The sequence below is a fragment of the Plectropomus leopardus genome, chromosome 13 (assembly GCF_008729295.1).
Source record: "Plectropomus leopardus isolate mb chromosome 13, YSFRI_Pleo_2.0, whole genome shotgun sequence".
Classification (NCBI taxonomy): Eukaryota; Metazoa; Chordata; class Actinopteri; order Perciformes; family Serranidae; genus Plectropomus; species Plectropomus leopardus.
In genome coordinates, this window is record NC_056475.1 from 3,899,063 (window position 1) to 3,917,477 (window position 18,415).

The 18,415-nt window shown below is 38.2% G+C and overlaps 2 protein-coding genes across 2 annotated transcripts; one reads left to right on the forward strand and one right to left on the reverse strand.

The window, feature by feature from the left end:
• Positions 1-440: 440 nt before the first annotated feature.
• Positions 441-13,815, forward strand: stt3a (STT3 oligosaccharyltransferase complex catalytic subunit A). Its single transcript, XM_042499729.1, has 18 exons — positions 441-496; positions 2,770-2,890; positions 2,985-3,045; positions 3,772-3,893; positions 4,070-4,215; positions 5,066-5,156; positions 5,248-5,354; positions 5,440-5,604; positions 5,747-5,927; positions 6,626-6,781; positions 7,899-7,990; positions 9,228-9,383; positions 10,064-10,252; positions 10,418-10,534; positions 10,920-11,022; positions 11,669-11,857; positions 12,506-12,621; positions 13,437-13,815. The coding sequence occupies exons 2-18, from the start codon at positions 2,803-2,805 to the stop codon at positions 13,473-13,475; spliced, it is 2,118 nt and encodes a 705-aa protein (XP_042355663.1). The 5' UTR covers positions 441-496; positions 2,770-2,802; the 3' UTR covers positions 13,476-13,815.
• A 449-nt stretch (positions 13,816-14,264) lies between these two features.
• On the reverse strand, positions 14,265-18,260 carry si:ch211-266i6.3 (cytoskeleton-associated protein 2). The gene is made up of 7 exons (XM_042499186.1): positions 18,187-18,260; positions 17,783-17,863; positions 16,213-17,015; positions 15,825-16,128; positions 15,662-15,722; positions 14,995-15,280; positions 14,265-14,885 (listed from the first exon to the last, which is right to left on the reverse strand). The coding sequence occupies exons 2-7, from the start codon at positions 17,825-17,827 to the stop codon at positions 14,621-14,623; spliced, it is 1,764 nt and encodes a 587-aa protein (XP_042355120.1). The 5' UTR covers positions 17,828-17,863; positions 18,187-18,260; the 3' UTR covers positions 14,265-14,620.
• Positions 18,261-18,415: the final 155 nt, after the last annotated feature.

Genomic DNA, 18,415 nt, shown 5'->3' on the forward strand with positions numbered 1-18,415 from the left:
TTTTCCCTTTATGTAGTAATCGTGTGTCTTTCTGCAGTTCCTTCACATCTCTTTGGTCTTTTTTGCCTCTTTTTGGTCATGTTGGGTCTCATCCTGGTCAGTATGTGTTAATGTGAGTGACATTTTGCAGGTGAAGACTGACACTTTGGCCCCTGACGTCATCCATAGCTGCAGAGAAAAATAATCAATCGGAAAGACTGGTTTTAATCATTGAACCAACTGTGCATTATCATATAATTGTTAAAAATTAATATGTTGTCCTGACAGTTTTTCACCACCAGGGGGCCTCTCCTCCTCACTAAGGACACGTCACTACACTACAGCGGCAAGGTAGGAAACCAAATTTGAATGACAGCCTACGAACCAATCAGATGCGTGTTGGATTTCAGTTGACTGACGCTAAGCCAATAAACGCGCAGCATGGCGTGGTGGGGGCGGGACTAGCGTACGGCGAAGGTTGTGTGTGAATAGTGTATGAGTAACAGGAACGGAGCGGGTGAGTCTTACTGAACATTTAATATTAAATGCTCTTTTAGGAGCACCAGTTTTCATTTTAGGCTGTTGTCCTGCTGCTTTATGTGAATGTGACGCCGATATCTGTAGATTAAGAGGAAAACAGGGCGCGCGGCAAGGAGGTTTATTAAACAGCAGCTAGCACGTTAGCATCGCCTGCTAACTCACATTAAACTAGCTGGAGAAGCATCAACAGCAGCCGGCCTGGTGCTCGCCAGCTATAAGATGCTTTTTAGTGATAATAATGTTTACATTCATTCAGGAATGTGCACATAATGCGCGTTAGTAAACATGAATGAGCTGCTGTTCATATCCTTGCTGTGTGACACTGGAAATGCTGGTTAACTGTCATGCTAGCTCTCACAGTGCTACCTGTAAACTCAGCGTTTATTAGAGCTCTGTTGAGCTTCAGGATTTGTGTTTCCACTTTGCAAAAACTTAGAAAATGTGAAAATCAGAAGCTCAAATCCCTGCAGAAGTTTTCCAGAGTGTGTGCTTCCTGGTTCCTGACGCCACATCTTAGTGCGTGGCCTTATCTGGTTGGGCTGGACATGGAGGCTGTCTTTCTGCAGCTGGAGGACTTTGGTTTTATGAGTATAAAGTACCTGAAATACTTTAGTAAAAGTACACATATTTTACCAGAAAATTACTCTGGTAGAAGTTGAAGTCACCTATTATAATATTACTTAAGGCATCTAATATTTACTGCACTTCAGTATCAGAAATATTTTGATTAGTTTATGTACTGCAGTAATGAAAGTAGAAGTGCAAGCAAATTTTTATTTATTTTCTAATTTATTTAACCTTATCTGGTTGGGCTGGACATGGTTGACTCCGCAGCTGGAGGACTTTAGTTTTATGAGTACCTGAGGGGAGGATGAAGTACCTAAAATACTTAGTAAAAGTGCAAATATTTTACCAGAAAATTATTCTGGTAGAAATTCACTTATTAGATCATAAAGTATGTAATATTCACTGCACTTAAATTTCAGAAGTATTTTAATTATATGAAATATACTGCAATAATGAAAGTAGAAGTGCAAGCCAATTTTATTTTATTTTTTGAAATGAATTAACCTTGTCTGATTGAGCTGGACATGGAGGCCGACTCTCTGCAGCTGGAGGACTTTGGTTTTATGAGTATCTGAGAGGAGGATGAAGTACCTGAAATACTTAGTAAAAGTGCAAATATTTTACCAGAAAATTACTCTGGTAGAAGTTGAAGTCACCTATTAGAATATTACTTGACTAAAAGTAACAAAGTACCTGATATTTACTGTACTAATGTCTCAGAAGTATTTTAATCATGTTAAATGTACATCAGTTATGAATGAATAAATACAAGCAAATAAAAAAACGTTTATTTTTATTTAACCCTTATTTAACCAGAAATAGTCCCATTAAGGAGGGAATTCTGGCCAGTAGCGCTGGGTAATATAAAGACATAATATCGCTATCAAGATATGTATAAAAAATACTTGCTGTATATGATGTTGAAAGGTTCAGTTTTAATTAAACATTTAAAGACAAAGACATTTAAACAAAGTTTTGTGTTGGAGTTTGTTGTATTCCAAATATCTAAATATTGACAGAAAGATTTTTATTTTTATTGTAAATGCATATTGGTTTAAAATATGTGTTATCAGTATCGGTAATCAGTATCGGTATGGCCAGTAAACAACAGAGATATACATAAGCAGGAATAACAATAAGAAAATATGTCATATAAATAACGTGTACCATGTTAAATATAGCCTACAATCAAGATTTGGACAAATATTGCACATTTGAAAAATTGCACAGAGGATTGTTGTGGGTTAAATATTGCACCAAATATTGCAGTTAAAACAGGGACATACAGAATTATGGCACCTGTAAAACCCTATTGCACATTTGAAGTATAATAAATAAATTATGGAATTTTAATTGTAGATGTGTGTATGAAGTCCATGTGGCAGTCTGTTCACTCAGAGTGTCAGACGCTCTGTTATGAAGTCTGATGGCCACAGGCAGGAATGACTTCCTGTGACACTCTGGTGCATTTCGGGGGAATCAGTCTGTCGCTAAATGTGCTCCTGAGACTGACGAGCACATCATGGAGTGGGCGGGATATATCCTGGCATTGAAAATGCTCTTTTTTTGCAGAAAATATTGCTAAAATTTCAGCTTATATAAGGCAACGTTTGGCTTTTCTCCACAGTCGTACCTCCGGGTCATACATTCAGAGTAATTCATCGCTTGTTTTCCTCCCATCAGGTAGTACGGTGAGCTGTCCCTAACCTCGCCAAAATGACCAAGTTGGGCTTCCTCCGTTTGTCCTATGAGAAACAGGACACGCTGCTGAAGCTGCTCATCCTGTCTATGGCTGCTATCCTCTGTGAGTCCTCTGCTTCCTTATACACAAGAGCATAGTCTGATACTAAAAATGCAAATGTGAACACACTGATAAATGTGCTTTTTCCTCTCTGCAGCATTCTCCACCAGACTCTTTTCCGTCTTGAGGTTTGAAAGTGTCATCCATGAGTTTGATCCGTAAGTGCTTCGTCTTTTTCACCCTTTGAAACCTGGATAAATGTCGTTTTTCTTGTGCTGCGTTCAGACACCTTTCACAAGCATTTAAACCTTTGAAACATGAGCAAATTTATTACTTTCAAAAATATAGGAAAAAAACAACTTGGCAAGAGATGTCCCTCAAATTGACAAGAAAATGAACTAAAAAATGGTTTAAAAAATAACTAAATCAAAAATAATAATAATTAAACAAATAAATAAATAAATAAAACAATAGAAAAAAGAGAGAGAAAATTATATATTAAATTATTTTAATTTTAGCACTTCCCAAACCTTTTTAAAAAACATTTTCCTTTTTCTTCTGTTGCTAATTTTCAGGTTATTTTCTTGTTACTTTATATTAATTTCTCAATAGTTGGAGCAGTTTTTGTTGTGAAGTTGCTCATCGCCTTGCATATTTTTGAATAGAGATTAAGCCAATTCGCTGAGATATTAAGGGGTCAAAGCATCCATATTTTCTCACCACATCTTAGCCTTTTCTTGTGCATAAACCGCAGGTTATAAACTTATTTTTGACGTACAAAAACGTGAAATTATCGGTTATTGTAATGGTATCGGCTATGTGAAGTAGTAAATAATGGTTATCCGTGTCAGCGAAAAAAATCCATATGGTGCATCCTTAGTTATTTCCAGTTGCTTATAGATTTCTAGATCTTAAAATATGTCAAACCTTCATCTCACCTTCAGGTACTTTAACTACCGTACCACCCGCTTCCTGGCAGAAGAAGGATTTTATAAGTTTCACAACTGGTTTGATGACAGAGCATGGTATCCTCTGGGGAGGATCATCGGTGGAACCATTTATCCAGGTAGGAGTCGTAAAAATATACGAGAGCAGTGGAAGCAGATGAATGTTTGATATCAAAAGTAGAGCAGATCAAATGTTCAAGGTTCAGAAGAGATTCATGAATACAGTCTGCCTTTAATGGCATTAATGCAACACTAACTTGAGCACTGCTGATCTCCCTCTCTTCTCTCTCACCAGGACTGATGATCACCTCTGCCGTCCTGTACCACGTCTTACATTTCTTCCACATCACCATAGACATCCGTAATGTCTGCGTCTTCCTGGCTCCTCTGTTCTCCTCCTTCACCGCCATAGTCACATACCACTTCACCAAAGAGCTAAAGGTAGAAAAAAGCAAAACGTACACAGCAAACTGTTCTTTGATTTTATAAACAAAGCAGCAGGAAATCATGATTTGTTACGAGTATGCGCTAAGCTCCAAAAACACTGGATCCTGCAGTTCCCTTAATGTAACTCTAAAGTCGCATTTAATGCATTTTAAGACTGTAAAAAATATAATGTAATTTTTTCTAGAATATAATGTAAATTTTTCTAGAGAGAAAAGAGAACTTCTTAAAGTGATGTGTAATCTCATCACCTGCATGTAGATTAAAAAACAAAGAATCCTCCTTATTTGTAATATTTTCTGATTAAAACTGTAGTGGAAATCGCACAAGATTTATTTTTCGTATTCTTTGGAAAATGAATCTCAGATGTCCAATATATTGCAGTTATTATTAAAGAACATATATTAATACTACATACATTTGTTATGACTTATACTGTTGTTATGACTTAATAGCTACAGCAAATTTATGGTAATTTTAAAATATTTTAATACCTTAATTTCCTTGATTTTATTAAAAAAACTTAAGGCCCTTTATGCTCACATCTTTTTGTTTATGTATTTATTTATTTAAATTTGGTGTCTTAAACCCAAATAAATAAAATATAGGTCTGATTTCACAGGTTAAGTCCTCGTTGTGACAAGTAAACGGATCAAAGTGAATCGTCCCTTTAGAATCCTATTAGTAATAATACATAAAATAATAACCTTTATAGACGTAGTACAAATTTTCAGAATGCTTTATAGAAATAAAAGGGCAGATAAAAAGAGACAAAAATCAAGGTGAATGAGTTCAGTATGCAATTGTTGTGATAATATACATCCTAAAATGACTTTTGTCCCTGTAGGATGCAGGCGCTGGTCTCCTGGCTGCTGCCATGATTGCAGTGGTGCCTGGTTACATTTCTCGTTCTGTGGCTGGCTCCTATGATAATGAAGGTACACACCTGATGTGCACATTACTAAGAAATTTTAAATGAAACGGCACCAAAAGATGAGAAATAAAATCCCTTTGTGTTATCCTACTCAGGTATTGCCATATTCTGCATGCTGTTGACCTACTTCATGTGGATCAAGGCTGTCAAAACAGGGTCGGTGTACTGGTCATCCATGTGCGCACTGGCCTACTTCTACATGGTGAGGAGAACTAACAAATGCATATGTTTTATTAAATCTATTCAGACTTTGCAGAGGTCCTGATGATGTGTTTGTGTGTTTTCAGGTTTCCTCCTGGGGTGGTTACGTGTTCCTGATCAACCTTATCCCCCTCCACGTCCTGGTTTTGATGCTCACAGGTCGATTCTCTCACCGCATCTACGTGGCGTACTGCACAGTCTACTGCCTGGGCACCATCCTCTCCATGCAAATCTCTTTTGTTGGTTTTCAGGTACGGGAAAAATTTTACATGAGTGACTCCGCTCGTCCTTCAGCAGTACAAAAGTCAGTGTCATGTTTCAGGGAAAAGAGGTTTTTTGTTTTGTGGCACGCAGTTAAACGTCCCTGTATCTCTCTCCTCTCTCGTGTACCAGCCGGTGCAGTCATCAGAGCACATGGCAGCCTTCGGTATGTTTGGCTTGTGCCAGATTCACGCCTTTGTGGATTACCTGCGCAGCAAACTCAACGCCCAGCAGTTTGAGGTGCTGTTCAAGAGCGTCATCTCCCTGGTGGGCTTCATCCTGCTGTCTGTGGGCGCCGTTCTCATGCTGACTGGTAAGAGGCTCGACAAAATCAAAGTTACCACGGTCGTGGAATTCCATGATTACATTTTCAAGGCCTGGAAAAGCCATGGAATTAGTCAGTCATTGAAAGTTTTGGAAAAGTTATGAAATTAGGTAAGAGGGTCGACAAGATCAAGGTTGCCACGGTCGTGGAAAACCTGGAAAAGTCATGGAATTCCGTAATTACATTTTCAAGGCCTGGAAAAGCCAAGGAATTAGTCAAAGTCATTGAAAGTTTTTGAAAAGTCATGAATTTTTTTGTCTGTAATGAAATTGTCCCCGTAAACTTGAGTGGATAATATTCCATGTAACATGTAACGTAACAGTAAATTTATTTTCTGTAACTGTTTTCTAATATTTGTGACCTGTAACGTTTTGTTCCAGCTTGCCCCTCATGTGCCGGCTAGATGAAATTATGTTTAAATAGAGTTTAAATGTCATGTATTCAAAAAGAAAACATTGAGTAATTTTGGCAAAAAACAAAAAAAGATACAGGTCCTTGAAAAGTTTTAAACTTTCTCCATGAAAATATGTTGTGATGGTGCAAGATGCACAAGTAGATGCATTGGGAAAAGACAATGTAGCGGAAGAAAAAATATTTTAAACTTTCTTCTCATTTCTTTTTATGAGAAACAGATTTTAAGTTCTTTTGCTTTAATACACAACTGAACAAAAGTATCTCTCCTTCAGGTAAGATCTCTCCATGGACGGGTCGGTTCTACTCCCTGCTGGATCCCTCCTACGCCAAGAACAACATTCCCATCATCGCCTCCGTGTCTGAGCATCAGCCCACAACCTGGTCCTCGTACTACTTTGACCTCCAGCTGCTGGTCTTCATGTTCCCGGGTTAGTGCACACTCAGCGGAAACACACGCAGTAACAAGGGATTTATACTCTTATTGCATCTTTCATGCAAATGAAGCAGGGTTGCAAATTGTTTCTTTAATCGATTTGTGGTAAAATTAACAATAGATTAATCTTTTTTTTTTTTTTCAATACAAAACATTTTTGCTTATTTCTAGCAAAACCAAATCCATTTTTCCTCTATCAAAGTTCAAAGCAATATGTTGCATATACTTTGATGGCACTGCATAGCCTACGATTAAATGTCCCGTTTGATTAGATTGTTAACGACGGATTAATTGATTGTTGATTCATTTTTATTATCCCTAAAATGAAGCATATATCTTTGCCATCCTAAGATGTGTGCTTCATTTGGTCAGACAAAGGTAAAAAAAAAAAATAAAAATTTGCATTTTTAGTTTTTGTCCAGTTTCTGTTCACATTTAACTTGATAATAATGATTGATAGGACTTATATAGCGCTTTCCTGAGTACTCTTTTTACAAATTACCTAAGAGGAGTAAACGTGAAGTTATACAGACTGACACATAAGTCACTGATTGAACAATTTTTGCAGCTGTCATTCTGCATCACCAGTGCATCATCAGGATCAGGAATAAAAGTCCATTAACTGATAGAAATGTACGCAGCACTTTATTGCTTCTGATGTGTATATTTATGTTATTTGCAGGGTTTGTACAAGGTGCTTGAGGTGCTTTAAATCCTTGAGTTTGGCACTCAGAAATTTAGATAGTGGAATACCTTGAAAATCAGACACTTTTTTACTTGGTCCTTGAAAAGTACTTGACTAAAACTGAGAGGAGAACAGCCACTGCTGACTATTTACTGGCTGGGAAACGCCAGTGAATAGTCAGTAGTGCCAGGATGTTTCATTATCCTGCAAAATGCTGACACTAGATTTGTAAAGTTGTTTCAAATGAGTAAATTATGGTTTTAAAGTTTGAGATTTTAGTTTTTTTTAATTAATGGTCAGTACGTGTGTGCTTATCCTTTTATAACTTCAGGTGACATTTTAGGCACAAATTATATTGATAAAAAGGTTTCACACACACTTTGAGTGCTTTTGAATTTTGCTGACAGTTTTCGTCCCTCTCTTACAGTCGGTCTTTACTACTGTTTTAACAACCTGTCAGACGCCAGGATCTTCATCATCATGTATGGAGTCACTAGCATGTACTTCTCAGCTGTCATGGTACGTCCTGTATTGAACCACCTGTACGTGTGAAAGAAACTCTCTGAGAGCTTTTGGTTTGTTTGCTTTCTGGGTTCTTGATATTTCTTTTTTTTTTTTAATACTTTATTAGGGCCCGAGCACCGAAGGGTGCGACAACCTTATTGAAACCGAAGGGATTCTTATTCTTATTTTTTAAATTTTTTATTTTTTGAACAAATGAGTCACATTTCTGCGTGCCTAAACAGGCTTAAGAAGTCACCAAATTTTGCACACACATCAGGACTGGTGAAAAATGTGATATTTTATGGGTTTTTATGTTTGGGTTTAAAAAATGCGCCCCCAAACAGACTTCAACAAAGGAGCCCCTGCGGTACAATTCACTTAGTCATACAAAAATCTGGAGTTGTATGGAGCATCACAAGACAAACAAAAAAGTCTCTTGGCGTCATACTCGAAACCCAACAGGAAGTCTGCCATTTTAAATTGAAAAATCATTTTTTGCTGTTTTTCTGATCCAACTTCTCTGCCAGCTTTCACCGCGTTGACTTCAAAATTTGTAAATCCTATCTCTGGGTGGGGACGATGGTAGTTTTTTTTTTTTTTTTTTTTACAAAAATGTTATAAAAGGACAGAGAAGAAAAAATACAATACAAAACAGATTACAAACAAAGAGGAAGGAAAAAGATCTGGATTGCCATTTCTCACCAAAAAATATTTGTCCCTGTGACAAATTCAGTGGTTCAGTCTCTCATGTTGTCGTTGACGTGTAAACTTTTCTCCTATTTATCTCGACACTGCGTTTCTTGAGCTCTTATTCTGTGAAGTGACGGTTCCATATCATGTATTTCACTCACAGCTGTCAGCCGTTCATCTGGTGTTAGTGGTTCAGCCTCGTACCTCTCTGTGATGGCTTTTTTTACAAGCTGCCAAAAAGATTTTCAGGAGATATCTGTCTTCTCTTAACACAGTGCCTCCTGTCATATTACCAAAATGCAGAACTAAACATGATCAAGTTATATCATAGCCCAGGATGTGGTTAATAACAAAATGAACATTTATCCAAAACTGTACAATAAACAAAGCCAAGATACATGGTTAGAGGTTTGTGACCTTTCAACAGTGTCACCAGAAGAAGGTCCACTCACGGCTTTAAACATCACTGAAGTAAATTTAAAAACATGTTTAGAAACGTTATTATATTGATATTTTTATACTCGACATGGATTAATGCCCTGCGTGTTTGTTGCTCCCTCAGGTGCGTCTGATGTTGGTTCTGGCTCCAGTCATGTGCATCCTGTCAGGCATCGGCGTGTCGCAGGTGCTAACCACCTACATGAAGAATCTGGATGTCAGCCGACCAGACAAGAAGAACAAGAAGCAGCAGGACTCCACCTACCCCATCAAAAATGAGGTAGGAGGCCCGAGCGACAGCTTCATGGTGCTGTTATAGCCGTTAGAGGGTGGCGGCTCTGTACTAGTTACTTTTGGAGGAAAAATGTATTTAACAAAATATGGAAGCTTAATTTTCCATTTGTGTGGTGATGTTGTGATTGGTTAGGTCTATTTAAGGCCTTTAGTTTGTTTTTCATTGATCTTTTAACTTTTTTAATCAATCTTTTTATTCTGTCTTGATCCTGCTTATTATTATCATTATTATTAATGTTCTGTGTTTACTACCTTTATTTTTTACTGTATTTTTTGACACGTTTCTGCCTCTAATCTTCTCTCGTCTGGCTGTTGTTCTGCATTTTTGACTTTTGTTTGATCAGCTCTGGGGTTTATTGCCTCTGCTTCGCTTTGATTGTCAAAACACTTTGTAAACTGTGCTTTTAAAGGTGCTATATAAATGAAGTTATTGGCATTATTATTATTATTATTTAAACCATAAACATGAATGTAAGACACTGCAATGTCAGTATTTAAAGTCGGTATGGGTAGTCGCAACAAGAATGGTAAATTAAAGCTATGCCGACGCGTGTGCCCGCAGCAGAAGTCTGGACACGCCAGTGTTTATTTCAGTATTCAAAATAAAAGCACACAGACAGAAAGGTAAAACTTGATGACATCCTGTGTTGCATTTTCTCCTTCCAGGTTGCCAGTGGGATGATTCTGGTCATGGCCTTCTTCCTCATCACGTACACCTTCCACTCCACCTGGGTGACCAGCGAAGCCTACTCCTCTCCCTCAATTGTCTTGTCGGCTCGTGGAGGTGATGGCAGTCGCATCATCTTCGATGACTTCAGAGAGGCGTATTACTGGCTCCGCCACAACACTCCTGAGGTCAGACATACCTTAAGAAATAAGAGTAAAATCAGTAATAAATTCTCAAATTGATTGGATTGTTTGGATTATTGAAATTGTAGATGTATTGAGTTCAGCACAAATCATTGCCATTAGATGCAATGGCCTCTACTCAATGATATGACTTTTATTTTGTGTTTGCAGGATGCCAAAGTCATGTCGTGGTGGGATTACGGCTATCAGATAACTGCCATGGCTAATCGAACCATTCTAGTGGACAACAACACGTGGAACAACACACACATCTCCCGAGTCGGACAGGTGAGCTCAGTAACCTGCAGGGTAAAGTCGAGGCTGACAGATTATCAGCCTGGCCAATAATCGGGGTCGATATTTGAAATTTTTGCAAATTATCTGTATTGGCATTTTATTTTAATGATCGCCGATAAAATGAATTAATTAAAAAGTGTGCTATTTTTATCAAATCTTTTGCTAAAGGCATTTCAACAAAGTTTTGTGTTGGAGTTTGTTACTTTTTATTAATTTTAGTTAATTTTTATTTTTACAGTAAATGCATATTGGTTCCAAATATTAGTTATCAGTCTCATTAACTACTAATAATTGGTATCGTCCCTGAAAAAACAATGTCAGTTGACCCCTATTATAAAAGGCTGCGGTGTTGACTGGGCTGTTGTTTGTTCTGTAGGCGATGGCGTCCACGGAGGAGAGGGCCTACGAGATTATGAGGGAGCTGGACGTCAGTTATGTCCTGGTGATCTTTGGAGGACTGACGGGCTATTCCTCAGATGGTACGTATCATTAGATCAGTCACTACAGAACTCTCTACACTGTGGCTTTAGTTAAAGTTTGTATTTTTAAACTGTGACGCTATTTTTCCATGTTTGTGTCTAAATGATTCATGTAAACAGCTTTTGAAAAAGACTGCTGCAGACAGCAGCCGTCAAAAAGGCTGCAATGTAACCACTAAAGGCATGTTCGCACTGTTATTTACGTCCGCTAAAGGTGCTTTGATTTTGCCAATGACAGGTTCAGATTACTGTTTGAAGTGTCTGACAATTTATTGAAAGGATCACTGCAGAGACAGAAGTAAGATTATTTTTGTTTAACCAGAAACAGCTTCGAAATCACTTTAGCCAATCCCACCAGACTTCACTTAAAATAACAGTAAATTTATCATCATAAAATACATTTCATTTAAAGTCAAAAGAAAAAAAATACTCACAAAAGCTGTTTTGGTTCATGTTTTCACTGCTCTAACAATCACAAACTCTGGTTTGGTTGAAATAAACCCCTTAATTTACCCAGTTAGATGTAAAAATATGCTGGCTCTGTACTCGCTGAAATGACTGTTTTATCATTTAAAGTTAGTGATGAACGTCACAGAGAAACAAAAAGAAATATTTAAAGGCATGATCTCTCTCTGTCTGCCGTCAGACATCAACAAGTTTCTGTGGATGGTCCGTATCGGAGGAAGCACGGACACCGGCAAACACATCAAGGAGCACGACTACTACACTCCCACCGGAGAGTTCAGAGTGGACCGCGAGGGCTCGCCTGTCCTGCTCAACTGCCTCATGTACAAAATGTGCTACTACCGCTTCGGCCAGGTCTACACAGAGGCCAGTGAGTAACTCTGCAGCCTTTTGGGGTCTTTTTCCCATCATGCATCATCTGCTTTTACTTTGATATCAGAGGCTCATTGTGATTGTAAGCACTTAAAGAATAGTTCAGTTAAGGATTATTAGTGATGCAGCACCTTCATTTATATGATACTCTTAAACATAGACAGACAAATAAGAGTAATGCTTAAATTAGGGATATATATAACAACTCATTTGGCTGATATCCACCTATTTTCCACCTAATTTTAGTGATCTTCAAGTTTCTTCTTCTGTATTATCATATTATGCACTCTGTTATCATGAAAGAGCCCACCAGCAGATGGAGACATGAAATACAATGCTTTTCAGTGTATGCAATATTCATTTATTGCACAAAATAAGAAATCTACGGCAACTTTGGTTTGATGTTTTGCAATTTTTTTTTAAAAAAGTATTAAAAAAAAAAAAAAAAAAAAAAAAAAAAAAAAAAAAAAAAACAGCTTTATCGAACATACTGTTTTATTTCAGAGTGTTTTCTTCTTTAAGTTAATATAATATTCTTATTTATTATATTGATTTTTGTAACTTACATGATTAAGTTACATGATTAATATAAATGACAATGACTTTTTTACTGTCATTCTGATAATGTTGCTGATCCTCTCCGCAGAGCGCCCACCTGGTTACGACAGAGTGAGGAACGCTGAGATTGGAAACAAAGACTTTGAGCTGGATGTGTTGGAGGAGGCCTACACGACAGAGCACTGGCTGGTTAGGATATACAAGGTAAGACGACTAACTTCTCCTCCTTTGACACCGCATCTGTGGGGACCCCAAAGTGGTTTACTGTAGTGATGTAGACATGAAAAAGTAGACCAACACAAGAGTAAATTTAAACCTTTATTTACAACCTAAACTTGGAAACAGAGCTAGAGTTAGCAGAGTTAGTTGACGGCTAATCAACAAACTTTTATACAGTTTCCATGAAAGAATTTGATACTTTTCTTCGTCTTACATTACAGTAAATTGAATATCTTTTGAGTATTGAACTATTAATAAGACAAAAGAACACATAAAATGACATCACCAGGGCTGTAGGAAATTGTGATGACAATATTACTGTGTTTTTGATGCCTTATAGGCCAAGGAACTAATCTATAAGTGGATGAAATAAGATATTAAAGATAAGATTATGTATTAATAAAAGAAAATGTTGCTGGAGGAAGTTTAATTTAGACCGGATGATGATGATGCTGGCTTATACTTTTTTAAATTAAAGAACTTTTATTAATGATATTTATGAAATTTGTTCCATCTTGAGTGGCAAAAAAGCTTAAAAAGTATTAAATTTAATTTGTCTTAAGCTGTAGGAGCCCTATTTAGAGAAAGAGAGTCCTCAGATGTGATTGGTTGTTTGGTGATCAAAGGTATATTCTGGCAAATGCCGTTTAGAAGCAGTAGGAAGAGGAGATTTTCTATTTTTTATTCTCATGTACTCCTTTCAGAATATAGAGAGTTTCAGCAAAAATTACTAAAAATATTTGTAGCTTTCAGGTTAACTTTTAGTCCTTCCTAACATAGTCTTGTGTTCCATATTTTAGGTCAAAGATCTGGACAACCGGGGTCTCTCAAGGACATAAAACCTACAGGAGGCGCTGAAAACAGCCTTTTAGCACACAGCACTGAACGCCTTCCCCTGTGATCTGCAGATGAGCGGGAAAAGAGTACTTTTTATACTTTTTGTTTGGTGGGGAAAATGCATCAAAGAGATTTAGGTTTTTTTGTGAATGATTTTCATTTTTTTTTAATTTTGTCACAATGAAATGTCTCATCTGGGATCAGAGGGAGCTGGTGTGAAAACGTCCAGTCTGATGTCAGGAGGCGTAATTTGCCACGAAACGGTCAAAAGAGAAAGCAGTGTTCATTCAAGAGCGCTTTGGGTTTTTACTATGTGGTCAATTAAAGTGGGGTTAAACGTGATGAAATAGTGGTTTGTCTTTTCTGTCTTACATGCACAAAACAAACCGAGCCAACTGAGGTGGGAACTTTGTGAAGTTGATCTAAACCAGGAGTCGGCAACCTGCGGCTGCGGAGCCTCGTGCTGCTCTTTTAGGATTTAGGTTTAGTTTATTTAAAAAGGGACAGTGCAAATTAATAAGTACACAAAGTATAGAAATGCCATAAATAGTCAGGAGGCTGTTTTTCATCTATAGACGTCCTTAGATGCGTCAGCAAAAGAAGAAAAACAAGACAAAGCAAAAAGAATCTGAAAAAATAGCAAGACCTGCTGCAAAAAAAGAGGCGACCTATGGTTTTGACAAAAAAAAAAAATTGTACTGTATGTAGGATTTTAGGGCATTAGGGGTTTAGTTGGAACAGTACAAAAACAATTCCCAGTGTGAATCTTTATTTTATTGTGAATTAGAAAAATGGGGGGCCAACCGGTACCCTATTGGGGCCAGATTTGAATGATAAAGATGCATTCAGTATTTTTTCAGAAATCTTGTATCACAGCACAACTTTAAGATAAGGCAGTGTTCTTTTATTGTAGTGCATTTGCAATACATGTGAACTTCATATTAAAATGAACAATAGCGTTAGAAGAAAGTCTGATAAAAAGACGAGAATAATGTTAACTTTCCAATACAATAAAACAATAAAAAGTCTTTATTCAGACACATTCAGCTTAATAAAACCAGTTAAAAGTATCGGTATAAAGTGTCTGTTAGCTCCAGTCCCATTCTTAATTTTTTTTTTTTTTAAACAGCACATATTTACAGAGCTCTCACAGGCTGGGCTGGTCTGGCAGATCTTCCATGAGTGCCTCGTTTTTCCTGTAGATGTAGGCGTTGGGATCGTCGTCCAGCTTCACCAGCTCAGCCAGTGACGACACGCAGGGATCGTGATCCACCAGCATCGTCGGCAGGCGGGCGGATTTGCGCTGGATGCGGCATGAACGGCGCACCGGGGTCAGAAACTTCAGGTCTTTGATGTTGCTCTTTCTCCTGGATGAACTTGTGCCGACCTCATCTGCGATTGTCTTCTTCACACTAAACGAAGGATATTTGAAGGAAACAAATGTATTACATGTGTCAGAAGTAAAGAATTATGTTGTTGCTTTTTTATTCAAGGTTAAAGAAGAAAACGTGATGGACTCACCTCTGCAGGTACGGAGTGGTCTTCACGCTGTACTTTATCACTGAGGCGTTCTCCATCTGTGGCGTGGTCTCTATGACACCCACATCATCATCACTTTCCACTTCTTCATCATCCGTCTCCACTCTCTGGTCATCACTTTCTTCTGCTTTGTCCTTCACTTGTTCGACCTTCGGCTGCTCGCTGACATCCTCAGGTGTTTCCCTCTTCGGCTCCTCGTCTTTACATTCATCCTTTGGTTTCTTGTGCACCATTTCAACATTATTGCACAAATCTGTCACCTGGAAAACTTTGAATGGAAACAAAAATGACAGAAGTGTTTTTATAAGAATTATCTGGTATTATTCATCTTTAGAACAGAAATGCCAGTGACCAAAGTAGTGAGGGTGAGCACTTTAAGTATTTTCCACACTCCAATACTTTAAATTATTAAATTATTATTGAGCAATACGAATTAAAAAATACATCAAAAAGTCTAATGAGGAAAAATAGGGCCCAAAATGAACAACTCATCAAAATGCATGTGCGGGGTAGATTTATCCTACTTTTCTGCACTGCACAGTTTGAATCATTTAATCTGAAATCATTTGTAGGATTTTAGGACATTAGCTAGGACCTTTGTCTGGGATCCTCCACTGGGACTATATTCGACAGCCGCTGGTGAACTTACCATCGTCGCATCTAGAGGGCGTCTCCATGGCCTCCAGAGCTTCACACAGGTTCACAACAATCTGTGACGATGAAACAAAGAAAAAAACACATGGTTTTTCGTTGTGGAAGGGAACACCTAAATCCAGTTTAAACAGTAACAGAAACCCTGCCTGTGTGCTTACATCATCCACGCTGTCCTGTGGTTCAACAGGCGGATCTGCATCAGAGTTTTCGAGCAGGTCCAGAGTGGTGTTCATGAGTACTGGAGTGTGGCTGTGTGTAGTTGCAGGTTCTGGCTCGTGTGCTTCCAGTCTGGGTTCGGGTTCAGGGTTGCACGGTGCAGCCGGCTGAGGCTCCGTGTGAGACTGGGGTTTGAGATCAGCGTCAGGTTTTGCAGAGACTTTGGTTTTAGGCGGTTCTGCTGTTGTCATGGCTGGTCTCTTGAACGTCTTGCCCTTGGAGGCTAGCCACTCGGCCAGTTTCGCTCTGCAGAGGGAACACAAAAACAGATTTGAGCTTTAGATGCACATTAACACGGAGGCAAACACATGTATGTGGAAAAAGTGTTACCTTCTTTCCTCTGCAGTCTCCACTGTGAATCTGTACTGACTCTGAGCACTTGAAACTGGTTTGTTGACCTTCTTTTCCGTCGCTGTAACCTTTGGTTTTGAGTTTTGCGTCTCGCTTCTCTTGATTGGAGCCACTTTAGTGTTTCTGGAGGTGGTACTGGCTTGTGTTGCTGGGAGGGTTCTGGCGGCAGGGCGAGCAGAGTGGAACCCAGCAGGAGGGCGGCTGGTGACAGCAGGCTTGGACACCTGAGCAGATCTATCCGACACTGACTTTGACCTTGTTGGCACAGGTTTTTGTGCTACATGCCTAGTTAAGTCGACAACAGATTTGGACCTGTGTTTTGTCACATTTCCGCCCCTCTGGCCTTCTGTTTTGGGTGCTGATGGCTTGGGATCTGCCGCACCCAGGGAGGAAGTTGACTTCCAGATGGATCCGATTTTTGACTGGACAATCTTGCCTTTGTACATGCCCGGAGCGGATTTTGATGATGGCAAAGCAGCCTGTGGCTTTGGAGCTTCTGCAACTATTTTTTGAATCCTCGCAGCCTGTTGGGTGAGGAAGGCTTGGCTGTGCGTTTGACGTTGTTTGACGTCAGTAGCAGCCATTTTCCCGTCTTTCTGCAAAGTCTTAACCTTCTTTAGGGTTTCAGATGTTGACTTTGTTGGTGCCTTGGCTTTGAGAGGGCAGTTTACTGACAAGCTTTCCTCTTTTTTGTTTGTCAGTTGGAAGGGAGTAACTGTCGTTTTGTCTCTTTTGGTTAAGGACTTGCTTCCATGTGCAGGCTGAGCATTTTCCTTGTTTCCCTGAAACAATTAAAACAGTTAATTCATTAGGTAGGCTGAGTGTGGGCTGGAAACTCTGCGTCTAGTAGTTTTAAATGACATTTTAGACACCTGAGCAAAAGGACTTGATTACTTTGAGCAATGAAAGATTAGCAAGAAGTCAAACAGAGTTACTACTGCGTAAAGAAAGTTAGATTGAATACTTTTTTGTTTTAATGCCACTGAGAAATGTAATTTAAGATCAGTTTCAACAGAAGCAAAAATTGAAGGGAAAAAACCTGAAATGACATTGACGGTGAATTTTGCCAAATATATTTATTGTAACATAAAACATGATCTTTTGGTGATGTTAACGCACTTTTCACTGTACAAGAAAATTACCTTAAAAAATAGTTTAGAAAAAAAAGTATTTCCCTTTTTTGAAAAAGGGAAATAACTAGAAAGGGTGCTTTCAAAAACATGGGAAGAAGGCAATGACCAATGAAGAGAAATTACCCTCAAAAAAGCAATACCTATGTGAAAAATACAAGTAAAATTAGTTTAAACTAAAAGATAAAGAGACAAACAAACAAGTAAATGACCTAGAAGAGGTCTTGTAACAGAATTTTAAATATGTAACTATGATAATAAATCATTTTTAATGTTTTTCTACTAATTTTTGAAACAATCGTCACCAAGTTGATCACTGCCTTTTTTCCTACATTTCTGAGGTTTAGATAACTTGTGAAAATGACTAAAAGCAGCACAAGACGAGTGATGTTGCTCCAGGTTACAAAGGGTTAACTTACTTTCTTATTGGTGTGGTTTCGTCTTGGAACTGCGACGTTTTCCATCGTGAAGCCTTAATTAGGTTAAATTAAGGGATTTTTCTGAAAGGAGAAAAAACATCAACATTACAATGCAGTCACGTGTGTTATTAATGTTAGCTTGCATGTATTAGCATGCTGGTTATCCCACACACTGTCAAAACTTTAACATTTCACAGCAAGTAGTGGCATTTTATATGCACATTTTCCTTTTATATCTTTGAGAAAAATCTACTTTTCTCTGCTTTCATGGTAAATTTTAATATTTTTAACGATCGCGAACATGAGGGATAAACGTTAATGTTAGCGAGACGTTAGCTGTATGTAGTTGATTTCGCTGACTGTAACTGCGTTTATTTTAAAGTTATGAATAAACGTTAACTTACCCTGCTGTAGTCTTTTATTGTGAGTTACAACAGGTGACGTCTCATCCAAAGCAGAAACTGGAGCAAACTGCCTCCCTGCGGAAAAATAGCAGATTCAAGTTGGCGCTGCTGCACTACAATTGGTCGCCCAAATATCGCGAGATGAGGGAAACAACCAATAAAGTCTCGGAACTGGAAACGAGATCTGGAGAAGACTACCTCCTTTCTTTCTGCCACAAGTTTTTCTTCT

What these genes read in the sequence shown, in the direction of transcription:
- stt3a (XM_042499729.1), top strand. Translation starts at nt 2,803, where the DNA reads ATGACCAAGTTGGGCTTCCTCCGTTTGTCCTATGAGAAACAGGACACG. An exon ending in CGGTGGAACCATTTATCCAG is followed by an intron (nt 3,894 to 4,069) that starts GTAGGAGTCGTA and finishes CTCTCTCACCAG; the next exon opens with GACTGATGATCACCTCTGCC. An exon ending in CCAGGTCTACACAGAGGCCA is followed by an intron (nt 11,858 to 12,505) that starts GTGAGTAACTCT and finishes TCCTCTCCGCAG; the next exon opens with AGCGCCCACCTGGTTACGAC.
- si:ch211-266i6.3 (XM_042499186.1), bottom strand. Translation starts at nt 17,827, where the DNA reads ATGGAAAACGTCGCAGTTCCAAGACGAAACCACACCAATAAGAAA. An exon ending in CACAGGACAGCGTGGATGAT is followed by an intron (nt 15,723 to 15,824) that starts GTAAGCACACAG and finishes TCATCGTCACAG; the next exon opens with ATTGTTGTGAACCTGTGTGA. An exon ending in GCCCTCTAGATGCGACGATG is followed by an intron (nt 15,281 to 15,661) that starts GTAAGTTCACCA and finishes TTCCATTCAAAG; the next exon opens with TTTTCCAGGTGACAGATTTG.